Source organism: Vigna unguiculata, chromosome 3, assembly GCF_004118075.2.
Source record: "Vigna unguiculata cultivar IT97K-499-35 chromosome 3, ASM411807v1, whole genome shotgun sequence".
NCBI classification, from domain to species: Eukaryota; Viridiplantae; Streptophyta; class Magnoliopsida; order Fabales; family Fabaceae; genus Vigna; species Vigna unguiculata.
In genome coordinates, this window is record NC_040281.1 from 2,349,612 (window position 1) to 2,362,303 (window position 12,692).

Genomic DNA, 12,692 nt, shown 5'->3' on the forward strand with positions numbered 1-12,692 from the left:
GTTTGCACACAAAAAAATTATTGTAATAGTCTTCACTAAATTAATAACAACCGCCACAATTGGAATTACTTATCTAATTCATAAAATAAAATTGACCAATACTCATTCCATTTTATAATAAATGCCATTTTACTCAGATGTTTCTCTAAATTTTAGGAGCATTTATCAGTTCCCTTAATTACTGTAACCTTAAACATTTTACATAATATCAACAGGTTTTCTGATATAGACTTGGCTAAATACCCATACTTAAGCCCCTAAGAACGGTGCAGATGTAAAAACAAGAGAAAAAAAAACTGCTGTCATTTTTCTTTTATTGGCTGTCATCCATAAAAAATAATATAACAGGTTTTCCACAACCAAATCAAATAATTGTGCAGAGTAGAAATAAATAAAGGAAAGACAGTGATAGGTATAGCTTCTGACAGTCATAATATACTATGAGAGTAAGGAATCTGGAACTGGGGTACACTAAAAACACCAACCACAGAAAAACCAAATGGCATAAAACTGGTGAACAAACCACATGGATGCCTTTGAGATGGAAAAAAAATTCAAAACAGAATGGCAGGGCCTTAAAGTACATCGGTATTCCTGAGTTATGGCCATTCCTACGTCATACAAACCCTGCACTATTTGTCCTTCACAAAGTGTGTATGGATATATTCATGCTGCATGTAGCATTTTTGTGACAGGGCCAAGCTTAAAGAGCAGTACCAAATTAATGTGCAAGATCATTTCTATACACTCTAGTCTCCGGAGACATGTTGTTTCTCTTCATAGTATCTTTGCTCACTCCTACTTTTCTTAGCATTGCGTTTCTGCATTAGACAAGAAAACAAACCAGGGTGAAACATTTATCATAGTTTTGAAAGGAAAAGCAAAAGGGGAAAAAGCTCCAATGGATGAACTTCTTTAGTACAAAAACAGGAACTGATAAGATGCAAAACCCAATAAACCCAATACAGTTTGATCTCAACACACAAATAAGCGTTTCAATTTCAAATGCTTCAGTGGTATGTGCATGATTCTTGGCTTTTTCACTTGGAGTACAATTCAGGAATGTGGAATAGTTTTTTGATGAATTTTTATTTGAGAGGTGAAACTATGCACTTGTGAAGAATTCTAAAATTAACAGCACCTTTGATAAAATCAATATTGGCCTAATACACTAGAATAACAGATTAACTATATCTAAAAAGATTTGAAGGTTAGTCAAATCTTGAGAAACAAAAATTGAATTGAAGAAATTACCACGTAAGCTTCATGATTGGCCATTATCCTTTGGGCTACAGTGGCAGTAGTAATATCTTTTGGGCTTTCGAGTAAACGGAATATTCCCATGCTCTTAGGGACCTCATATGGATCTAGCTCACACTGCATATTAAAACTTGTTCAGCAATATGTGAATATAGGAAAATGATATCGTATCCCAAGTGAACTGAAAAACTAAAGGTACACTTACATTTAATGACTTCTCAGCAACAGTACCATGCACAACTAGTGAGATATTGAAAGTGGTGATCTGTTTGATTCCAAAATAAACCTCATCATAATGAAAATATCCAATGAATTCAAATTATGTGCAACAACTCTTCATATGCAGCGATGAATGTGTCAAAAAAAATAGACCTCATGACAATGAAACTATCCAGTCGGTTCAAATTAGCAAAACAAAATTGTATTTACAAGAGAAAAGGTGAAGTTTCACGAAACCACAAGTCAATGCATCAAGAACAATTCAAAAAAAATTTGGTAAAACTACTTGATCGAAATCCAGAAAATGTAGAATCAGAGACTTACCATGTCCTTTGTAATTTCCCAGGGTGAACCAATAATAACTTCATCAACATAACGAGAAGCTAACACGCTAAGGCTACGCTCATGCAGATGCATGATTGGATAGTGATTTCCTCTGTGCTCACTGCAGAAAAGTTGTTAGTTTCATATCTGTCGTTAACACCACCTCGATAATACTCATATTCAATAGTAAATATACCTCACGGTCTCATCTGAGTGGATTCCAACTAGAAGAAAATCTCCAAGCTCCCTAGCCTTCTTAAGTATCTGAAAGAACTCAGAAAAATAAATAAGACAACAAATAAATAAAATGGCGAGCGCTTTGATTTCAATATTTATCTGTACCTCAACATGGCCTGCGTGGAAGAGATCAAAAGCCCCGTCAATGTATACAATACGTGCATTTGGGCCAGGACCCTACAATAAGATGGAGTGACCATGAATTATCACAAACAAAAAGGACAAATTGCCTCCAACGTGAAACTTTTAATTGTAACATAAATTTAAGTCGTTTTTGTTGCATTAAGTAAATCCGCATACATATTGGTATTGTTTAGGGTAACTCTTAAAGAAACAGCAGGAATATTTTCAACTAAAAAATCACCAGAGAAAATTGTGAACCGAATGTGTGTTCTTTGAAAGATAGGCATGACACAAGCAACCAAAATTACCTTGCCATTTGAAAACTGGACAATACGTCGGGAAGTTGGTAGAAATTGAGCTATGTGGGAAGCCTGTGATGGGTTTTCTTCTTGAGGTTTTACCTCACTGCCATTATGATCTTCACCACTTTTTTCATCTCTTAAAGAAGACAGTATTCTTCCTGCATAAGAATCAAACACATTATAAGCTTAATGATTCACAAAAGTCGTTGAAGCATAAAAAAACATTGATATCAAGCCCCAACATTAGAGAACTGTGGTAATATTTTTCATCTAAAGAACCACAACTTCACACAGTATCCTGATATGATATGAATAGAAGCTTAGTACCTACGATATCTGTACTGGAAACTCCTTCAGTACGCTTAATTTGCTTGTAACGACCAGCTTTCTTTGCTGCAGCATATGCATCTGTTCCGTCTGGAAGCAGGCACGGATCATCACCATGTATGACATAGTCAATTTTGTATTCATGAAAGAGACGATCCAAGAATTGCTCAGTAATTGCATAAGGAGCATCAGTTATGACCTCATCCACCCATTTCAATCCACTCACAAGGGCAAGCCTGAAAGATAATCCATAACCCAGTTTTCAGAATCACCAACACAAAAGCAGAGGCACAAATACATCACTTTAGAATTGAAAAGACAATACAACATCAAATTTTATACCTCTCTGACATAGACAAAACGGGTGGCCCTTTATTGGCAACGATCTCCTCATCACTCACGAGACCCACAACCAATTCATCTCCTAGAGCCTTTGCTTGTCTGAGAGCATTGGCATGGCCATAATGCATCAGATCAAAACATCCATCCATGTAAACCCGAATGCGCCTCTTTCCAGATTTCTTCTTGTGAAAAATCCCCAAATTAGACCAAGAACATGGCAGTGACAAATAAGGAACACCAATCCCACCAAAGTAGCTTGTTGACAACCCCAGCAAGGCTGCTGTAACCATTAGACCCCCAAACACGCGAGGGTAGTAGTTTACCCCTTCCCAAATCCAACTGTTGTGTTCGTAATCCATGTCCTTCTTATTTACTTCTCTCTTTTTTTCTTTTTCTCAGAAACTAGTTATTACATATAAGAGGAGGCACAGACCTGCAACAAACCATCGTGTCAAAACATAATCAAATCCGTTTTATTCTCAGAACAAGTACAATTCTCAAGCACAATCCCCACAAACATTACTGGTAAAACTCAATGGGGAAAATAATGCTCCAAAAATGCAAAGAAAAAAGTTCAATTGCCACCCCCAACTAACGAAACAACCATTTCCATGCAAAATCCATACGGAAAACGAGAAAATTAAGAATTGGGGCATTCACATATCCCTGATCTAGCTCTTAGCAACACCAAAAATGCAGCTTTGCCGAAATGAAATTTAAGAGTTAGAACGAATCTTCGGCAGCGTACGCAGATGCAAAAAAAAAAAAAACAAAAAAGTCCAAACTCAGAAATAACGACAACCCACCTGAGATCCTGAATAAAAAATGAAAATTGAGGAGCAACAAAGTGCGAAAATGAAGATGGTAAGAAGAAAAAAACCGAGTTTGACGAGATGCAATGGCCGAAAGCAAAGAAAAAATTATAGATGGAAGAAACAAAAACAAAAGATCGAATCAGAACCTTTTTTTCGTTGCTTTTTCCGTTCCCTTTGTGTCTGTGTCTCCTCGCTCTTTCTCTCTCTCCTCCTCTGATTCGTATGGAGGAAAGCTCGTGGTAGTTTTTTGGTTTGCAACAAAACTTTGTCTGAAACAAAATAGGCTTCGCTTTTTCTAAACACAGACGAAACAGCAGAAATATAAATATCGCAATCTTAGCAGTCAATTATATAGGCCAATGACTCTTTTACTCCTCCAACTTATGCTATTCTCTTTTCTTCCTTCATTCTTCTAGAAATCTAATTCTTTTTATTTTCTATCAATCAAAAGTAATTAGAAATGAAATATTAGTCCCACATCGGATGGACCCCTCCTCTCATATATGTGGCTGTGTCTAAATACTACGCCTCATAGGACACATTTTGGGGCAATACTAATTGCGTGTTAATTCCGTGCTTTTTTTATATATGTTCTTTTCAAATTATTTTTTGATGTAGTTAGTCAATCGTTCATGTGGGTGATTTTAATACACGTGTGACTTGCGATTTCAATGCTCATTTCTGCACGTGTAAGAGCCTCCATATTTTTATTATTAGATTTTTCAAAATTTAATTTTATGTGTTAAATAATCTATTACAACAGATTATTTTATTATATATATATATATATATATATATATAACAGAAACTTAGTTATGTATTTTTGTTATCAAGTTGAACAATTATAACATAACTGTATAAAAAAATGTATATAATCAGGTTGAGTACACGTAACGGAGACAAAGTTATATATTTTTCAGATTAAGTTGTCTTAAACTAAATGGAAATCATCAACTTGGAGAGCTGAATAAATTTTAAAACTAAATGAAAATCTTGTACAAATTTAAGTTTAATAGGAGTGTAAGGTGAGTTTATTTAATTAAAACTATAATAATATCTACACTAGATCTACAGAAAATAAAGGAGAAGATTAATGTACGATTATTTTGTGAGAAAATTGTAAGTTGAGTTATAAATGGTTTATATATATTTATATATATATATATATATATATATATATATATATATATATATTTTGTCATTAATGAATAGTGTACAGATTAATATAAAATAGTAATATATTATTACCTTCAACTAAAAATGATAAGACATTTACATTGCTATACCTTTCTTGATATTAGAAAAATCTAATAGTAAAAATTTAAAAAGAATTCATATAAAAAGTTAAGATATTTTTTTAAGATATTAATTTTATGAATTTTTTTATATATTATTAATCTTTTTATTTCTTCTTAATATTAACTCAAATTCAAATTTAGATTTCTAGTGCCAATGGGTAGTAGGCTAATATCCTATATACACATCATCTATTTTATATCTTTATATTTTATTTAATTTAAAAAATATGCATAGGTTTGTTATGCTGAAATTAGTTTATTTTTCTTAAAAAATATTATAATGTAAATAACTATGATTTATAGATAAAATAAAAAAAATTACATTGTCATTTAATTGTGAAAATTCTATTTATTATAAACTATTAAAAATTAAACTTTTAGATTAAGTTGATTATATAAATTAAAATATTACATTTTAGTTGCTTACTAAACAAATTTACTACTTTAAAAAAAATATTATTCTCTATATTTTTTTTTAAGTTTTTGAGTTCAATTCTTACTGTTTTCGTAATAAATAGTGTAAGTAAAACGAGGATGAAATTACTGTAATGTGAAGTGATATAATATAAGGATAACATCATGATTTGGGAGGTTTAGATTAGTTTATTTTAATTATGGAATATTTATATTTCTTGTTTACAAAATTGTTAGAACATGTATAGTTTGGATAATTGATGTTCTATGTGAATTAAACTAGAGATTGAAGGTTTGATTTTACTCTCTAATTTCTTGTTAAATCGTAAATTGGTTTGATCAATGTTGCAAATTATACAAAAGATATATTTTTCATATTTTCACTTAAGAAAAGATTTTTCATATAAGAAAAAAAAAAAGTGTGCCTTTTGTCTTATGGCATTATGATCATTCAATAAATGAAGTATTCCTTCAAATCACCACTTTACCGTTATAGTGAAAATCATGTCAGAAGTATTAATTTTGAGATCTGTAATATTTAGTGTGTTCGTGTTTCCATGTATATTAATTTTGAAATTTTTAATATTTAGACATATTTATATATAAATATATATTACTTTTTTTTTGTGTTATAAGAATTAATTAAATTTAGTTTCTGTATTTATTATTTTTTTTTACAATTCTCAAATTCTATTGTTACAATAAAAATGTATAAAATGAACAAATGCATTATTTTAAACTTTTTTGTTTACTTCTGAATTAAAAGAACATGATTTATCTAAAACGTTTGTTACTTGGTATTTATCATTTGATTTCTGAAAATGAATATCACCTAAACACATGTTAATGATGAGCGAACTCTGCCTTTAACAATTTTAGTGTGATCAGTGTCATATTAATGGCTTCCATTAAGAGAGGCAAGGAATTTTTAATGACATTATTTAGTAAATGCGTGGCTTCTCCAAAAATATAACTTTATATTTCCTTTTAATTCTTCTTTCTTTTAGAGACACAGTAATTTCTAAAAGTTGTTTGTCTTCAAACAGTTAAAAGATTGTGAGTGGATGTTTAAAAAAAATGAAATAAAACATAATTAACAAATTAAAAATATATGAATGATAAATACTTTCTATTTAAACAATTTGAAAAAAAAGACATATAATCAAATCATAAATTTGAGAATAAAATATTAACAATATAATAAATTATATTTTTAACATAATTGTGACAAATATTTTATTGATTTTTATGCATATCCACCTTACATAATTTATATTAGTATCATAAATACATAAACATAATATATATTTATATCTATATAGAAAAGATTTATTTTTTGTGTACATATTTATTTCTCAATTTTATTATTTAATTAGAAGTTTTTTTAAATTAAAATAATTGTTTTATTAATTTTATCGTTAAAGTAACTGTTTTTTAAAGTTTAGTCTTTTTTTTTTTAATTTGATATTTTTTAACTTAACCAAAAAATAAATTTTTGACATTGTTTCCAGACCATGATCTTTATGGTGAAAATTAATCTTCATATAGATGTGCGAAATCTTAGAAAAAAGTAGAGAAGGAAAAAATTTAAATAAATGATGACTTTTTAAATTGAAACTTAATAATTAATTTTTCAATTTTATAAAATTTGTATTCTAATATTAAAATATTAAAATTTTATATCAAATAGACCAATACAATTAATTATTTTTTAGTCCTTACATCACAATTTATATATTTTTTATCATAGATGTTAATAAGATATATACAATATAATTGATTGAATATTTAATATAAGTATACCACAAACATTTATGCATATTTACTTGATATTCAATATTAGTTAAATTACATTATTATTATTATTATAAATATTACTTGTTAAGTTTTTATCATAAAGATAAATATTTAAAACAGTATTATTAAACTAATAAATAAAATAAATTTGTTACGTAAAGAATAAATATATTTAATTTTTTTACCCCTTTATTAGCTTTTCCTTGTTAACATGATTTAATAATTTATTTTTCTCTTCATCCATCATTTCTCTATATATTAATCTCCGTCTTAATGTTAAATTGTCCTAAACTTTTTCTTTATTCGCTTTTCCTTGTTAACATGTTTTTAATAATTTATTTTTCTCTCTCTATATATTAATCTCCGTCATAATGTTAAATTGTCCTAAACTTTTGGAGATACACTCATGTCATGTCATGTCAAATAAGATATATTTAAAAGACATTTGATCAACAAATATACCGTCTTAATTTTTACACTACAGTTTGAAGGAAGATGAAACTCACACCTCGAAAAAATTAACAAAAATGTAAAGTACAAGTATTTCAACACATTTTTTTTTTCTAACACGCCCATCAGTTAAAATTTAATAATAATGATAAAACTATTATGCTTATTAAACAATAAATAAGATAAAAAGAAGTTATTAAGCCAATAGTAATGTAATAATGTTTGGAGAGAATTTGATGAGAAAAATAAAAATGGGAGGAATGAGTTGGCAGAAAAAACAAGCACTGTGTGGTATAAGGGATTGTGGAGTTTGATTCTCTGCTTTCGAGTGCAGCCATGGCTTTATCCCTACCTACCCATTCTTCTCGCTCCCTCCTCCCTCTTCCACCGTCCACCAAACCCACTTTCCCCACCCTCCGCCGCCTCAACCACCGCGTTTCTCTCGTCACTGCTTCCACTCCCCTGCTCCAAGTCAATGACCTCAGAGCCAAGATCGTCGAGTCCAACGTTCAGATTCTCCACGGCGTTAACCTCACCGTTAACCAAGGAGAGGTCCACGCCATCATGGGAAAAAATGGCTCTGGCAAAAGCACTTTCGCCAAGGTTGCTCATTTACCCTGCCCTCTTTCATTCAATTGAAAAAAAAATGTTTTTTGATGGTTGAAATGTGACGGTGCTAATTGAACAATATGCAGGTTCTAGTGGGGCACCCTGATTATGAAGTTACTGGAGGCAGTGTTGTATTCAAAGGGGAGAATTTGCTTGAAATGGAACCCGAAGAACGGTCTCTTTCGGGTCTCTTCATGAGTTTCCAATCCCCTGTTGAAATTCCTGGTGTTTCCAATGATGAGTTTCTTGTCATGGCCTACAATGCTCGAAGGAAAAAGCTTGGTCTACCCGAGCTTGGTCCACTCGAGGTATTGCATAAGTTGATTTTAACATTAAGTCATTTAATTTGAGTGTTTATGAAGAAGCTTATCCAAATAGTACTCTGTGTTTCTCATATATTGTTATGAGGTTGGTTGCTGATATTATTATTATGTTTGTGATTGTTTTTGTGGTGCAGTGTTTTTCTTACCTGATGGAGAAGCTTCAGCTTGTTAATATGAAGCCTGATTTTCTCAATAGGAATGTGAATGAAGGGTTTAGTGGCGGTGAACGCAAACGCAATGAAATCTTGCAGCTTGCGGTTTTGGGGGCGGATTTGGCTATTTTGGATGAGATTGATTCTGGGTTGGATGTTGATGCGCTTAGGGATGTTGCCGGTGCCGTTAATCGGATTCTCACCCCACAAAATTCTTTGATGATGATAACTCATTATAGACGGATTCTGGATCTTTTGAATCCTACACATGTACATGTTATGGTAACTTATGACTTACTATTCATCTTCATTGTCGTTGCAAGTTTTGCAGTTGTAATACGTGTTATGCTTGGGTTTTCACTTTTCGTTATTGGAGTCATGATGCTAGTTCTATCAAATTACTTTTCCTTTTTATTGGGACACTGTCATATTTAGCAATCCCGGGATAGCAGATGAAACTGAAAATACTTTACAATACAGAGCTTACAGGGATAATGACTAGTTTGAAATAATTTATACAGTTTGTATAAATATAAATGATCAATTATTGACAAGTACCAAAGTATCTAGACATGTTCGTTATCAAGCTATAGGTTTTAGCTTTTAAGAAAACCTACACGTAAAATAGTAACGAAGGATGCCGTGACCAACTAAATAGATAGAGAAAAAGAGAGTGCTTTGGTGTTGTTCATGACTCATATCTATGGGTGGGTAGATGTTGGAGCTATTATAACCCTATTTCTAATCAACGGTTGAAAGACAACTGCTTTGTTTCCTAGGTCGTAGGAACATTACTGAATCTTGTTATATCAGAATCTATGTGTGTGTGGTAGTTTATTCTATTGTTTTAGGTTACGGTTGTTGGTGCTATAATTAGTTTGGGTCCATGGGTTGATGGCAAAAGAACTTGAGACTTGGACTACAGAGTCAATAGACGGAGAACATGGACTGATGGAACTAAGGGAACTAGAGAAAACAGTAAAAGGAACTCAGTAGTGTGACAATAACACTAAAAACAGAGATGGATGAGAATAAGTGAACAATGAAAACTAGATTTGATCACGAGAAATCTGGAACTAAGAGTGAGAACTAGATGTCAAATAAGCTTCATCGCTGGTTGCCTGAAAGTGGCCGGAGGATCAAACCGAGGTTGTGAAGTAGTCACAAGATAGGAGAGAGGAGATAAGTGAAGCATGGTAATCATGAACTTTTAAAGGAATTTCTTTAAGCTGAAATCCCTTTTTTTTACCTAAAATTACCTCCACAGATGACCCTCTAATGTTAATTTTGTTGGGCAATCTTAGGATTGTGGACAGCTTCAGCCTAACTGTGCTATACAAATGCTACAGAAAGTGAAATGCTATGGTTATGCATGTGGCCGCTATGAGCTGTTATAGATGCTATTGACAAGTCTTGACACTGTTAAGAAAAATATTTTGTTAAATAGTTGTGATCTTTGGTATTTTGGTAGTTAAGAACATGTTATTAAATATTTAATTTGTATCTTGTTTGAGTTTGCAATAGACATTTACTTGCCTTCTTCTGATAGAATATTGTTTATCCTTCTTAGAAAGCAGTTCTCAACCATGTATGAGAAACTGAATGTGTATATGCATTATGTTTATGCTGTATGCTGTGTGAAATAATATGAATGGACCTTTTCTTTCTTTTTCTCAAAAAAATCAGGACAAAGGGAAAATTGCCAGAACAGGTGACATATCGATGGTAGAAACTATTGAGGCAGAGGGATATGAAACTGTCTCCGCTTCAACATAATACAGCATGTATCGGTATTTTATTTTACTTCAGTGTAAATTTCCTGATCCTGTTTCAGTTTAAGTTCATTTTCATTTATAAATATTTGGAGAGTATCTCTTGCAAGAACATAGTGGGGAATTGACAGTATATATTATTGTGAAATGAAGAAAACTTTCTTACCGGTTGTAGTGAGAGACATAATAAGATGTCACTGATTTGTACTGAGTTTGGGAAATTTCTTTGTTTCACTGCTGGAAGTAGTTGAATACTACCACGTCCTCCTATATATGAAAAACAGACATATAATTCATCAAGACCAATAAAAGTAGTTAAGTTGACTAATCCTAATAGGGAGGCTTTTAGCAATAATCTTTTATTTTGAGTACCTTATAAATTCAAATTGTAATTGCTTACAGATATGACTTTCTCGGTAGTAAAATCTTGGAAGATAAGAAAATCTTTAAATGTTGAATCTCAATGCATCTACATTAGTCTCAAATGTCATCAGTTCTTGTAAGGAGCAGAAAAATATTTTCAATGCAGATGTGAGTTCACGTGCACTACCAGGTAAAATTCACTCACGTTCAGTTTGTAAAGGTCTCTTCCAAATGCTGAGCATTTCCCTTCATTAGTTTGATCATAATAATTTTCAAACCCTTTAAGCTTTTTTAAATATTGTTTCGTGAAGAGGACTTATAAAAAAATTGTTTAATATTTATTATTTAATGATCAATGATATATATGGGTAAAATATGTTTGAATTGACTGTAAGATAAATGACGAAACTATGTAGCTGTTTGTCATTGATTGATCTTATCAAACAACTTAGTTAGTATCAGGTTGTGCAGAGTCATTTGGTACAGAAAAATTGTACATTTTACCATTCAATTTACTATGTCTGTTACATTTTTCCAACAAAATGATGCTTTATTTACTAAAATTGGTAGAAAAAGCATAGTAAGTAAAATTCGCAGAATAATAATATTTGAGCAGTAAAATGTACAAGTAATTCTTTCATTTAACATGACATGCTCGATAAAGTTTCTTAAAATAGCTGTGTTTGTGTTGCAGATGGTGATGCAGTTGCACTAATGTTTTGATTGCTCCTTTCATCTTTCTTGTATCCATTTTCAAAACGGGGAAGCTTCTTGACTTGACTTGGGGACATATTTTCTTCTGGGCATTATTTCCGTAGGCTTTGGTATAGAAATTTCGAAACTATTGAATGGAGGTTTTGAAGTTATGCTTTCGCTTTTGTTTTAGATGTGAGCACTTTTGAATTGTTAAATACCTACTTTAGGATCACACAGCCAATGTTGCTGCTAATGCAGCAAGGATTGTAATATACGTCAATGTTAGCCAAGTTTTAGTTTACGTGCTAAACGCATCTGATGCCCATCTCATGCTACCATTTAGGTTATTTATAATATTTAACATGTTTTTACTTCTCGATATTAGTGGAAAAACGTATTTGACTATAAAAAATTAATGCAAAAGGATTATATTAATTATTTTTTAAGTTTGGAAGTTAAAAAGATTATATTAATTTATTTTTTAAGTTTAGAAACTAAAATATATTAAAATTTTATAATGAATTTCAATTTTATATCAAAAGAGATTAAAATTTTATTTTTTTCATATTCTTGTTGGTGGGCATATTAAAGAACTTAAACTTTTGCATTTGGAATCATGGTTATCTGTACTTGTGCTTGTGCTTTGAGAACATTTATGAATAATTATCAACAAGTTTCATCAACATGCCCTTTTTAAAAGCTGGAATAAAAGAGAGCATCGCAGTGGAAATTGAATTCTGCACGGGTAAAGTGTAGCGTAGCATCTATTGCAGCAGATCAAACAATGGTCTTAATATAATAATTAAGTGTTCCTTTATACCTTTTCTGTTTAAATTGCTGGAGAGTAGTTAGGAACTATGTGGTAGTGT

General features: G+C 31.3%; 2 protein-coding genes across 6 annotated transcripts; one reads left to right on the forward strand and one right to left on the reverse strand.

Moving 5' to 3' along the window:
* Positions 1-287: 287 nt before the first annotated feature.
* LOC114178629 (ethanolamine-phosphate cytidylyltransferase-like) lies at positions 288-4,309 on the reverse strand. 2 transcript variants are annotated; one of them, XM_028064639.1, is made up of 10 exons: positions 4,096-4,309; positions 3,135-3,567; positions 2,793-3,028; positions 2,472-2,623; positions 2,146-2,217; positions 2,000-2,067; positions 1,804-1,924; positions 1,466-1,525; positions 1,255-1,377; positions 288-821 (listed from the first exon to the last, which is right to left on the reverse strand). In XM_028064639.1, exons 2-10 carry the CDS (start codon positions 3,491-3,493, stop codon positions 750-752), a joined length of 1,263 nt encoding a protein of 420 aa, XP_027920440.1. In that variant the 5' UTR covers positions 3,494-3,567; positions 4,096-4,309; the 3' UTR covers positions 288-749. The 2 variants fall into 2 exon arrangements, with proteins under 2 accessions (XP_027920440.1, XP_027920441.1); XM_028064640.1 differs by lacking the exon at positions 4,096-4,309 and adding an exon at positions 3,941-4,073.
* A 3,874-nt stretch (positions 4,310-8,183) lies between these two features.
* On the forward strand, positions 8,184-12,148 carry LOC114178878 (ABC transporter I family member 6, chloroplastic). Of its 4 annotated transcripts, none has more exons than XR_003603391.1 (6): positions 8,184-8,511; positions 8,604-8,825; positions 8,975-9,274; positions 10,679-10,802; positions 11,167-11,317; positions 11,822-12,146. XR_003603391.1 is itself a non-coding variant. In XM_028065013.1 (5 exons), exons 1-4 carry the CDS (start codon positions 8,245-8,247, stop codon positions 10,766-10,768), a joined length of 879 nt encoding a protein of 292 aa, XP_027920814.1. In that variant the 5' UTR covers positions 8,184-8,244; the 3' UTR covers positions 10,769-10,802; positions 11,822-12,148. The 4 variants fall into 4 exon arrangements, 2 of the variants coding, with proteins under 2 accessions (XP_027920814.1, XP_027920813.1); XR_003603390.1 differs by having other exon boundaries at positions 10,679-10,782; XM_028065013.1 differs by lacking the exon at positions 11,167-11,317 and having other exon boundaries at positions 11,822-12,148.
* The last annotated feature ends 544 nt before the right edge of the window (positions 12,149-12,692 follow it).

Excerpts from the sequence above, each read along its gene's own strand:
- LOC114178629 (XM_028064639.1), bottom strand. The coding sequence starts at position 3,493 with ATGGATTACGAACACAACAGTTGGATTTGGGAAGGGGTAAACTACTAC. Across the intron at positions 1,925-1,999 it reads CACTCAGATGAGACCGTGAG|TGAGCACAGAGGAAATCACT; the intron begins GTATATTTACTA and ends ACTTTTCTGCAG. Across the intron at positions 1,378-1,465 it reads TTGCTGAGAAGTCATTAAAT|TGTGAGCTAGATCCATATGA; the intron begins GTAAGTGTACCT and ends TTTAATATGCAG.
- LOC114178878 (XM_028065013.1), top strand. The coding sequence starts at position 8,245 with ATGGCTTTATCCCTACCTACCCATTCTTCTCGCTCCCTCCTCCCTCTT. Across the intron at positions 8,512-8,603 it reads GCAAAAGCACTTTCGCCAAG|GTTCTAGTGGGGCACCCTGA; the intron begins GTTGCTCATTTA and ends AACAATATGCAG. Across the intron at positions 9,275-10,678 it reads CTACACATGTACATGTTATG|GACAAAGGGAAAATTGCCAG; the intron begins GTAACTTATGAC and ends CAAAAAAATCAG.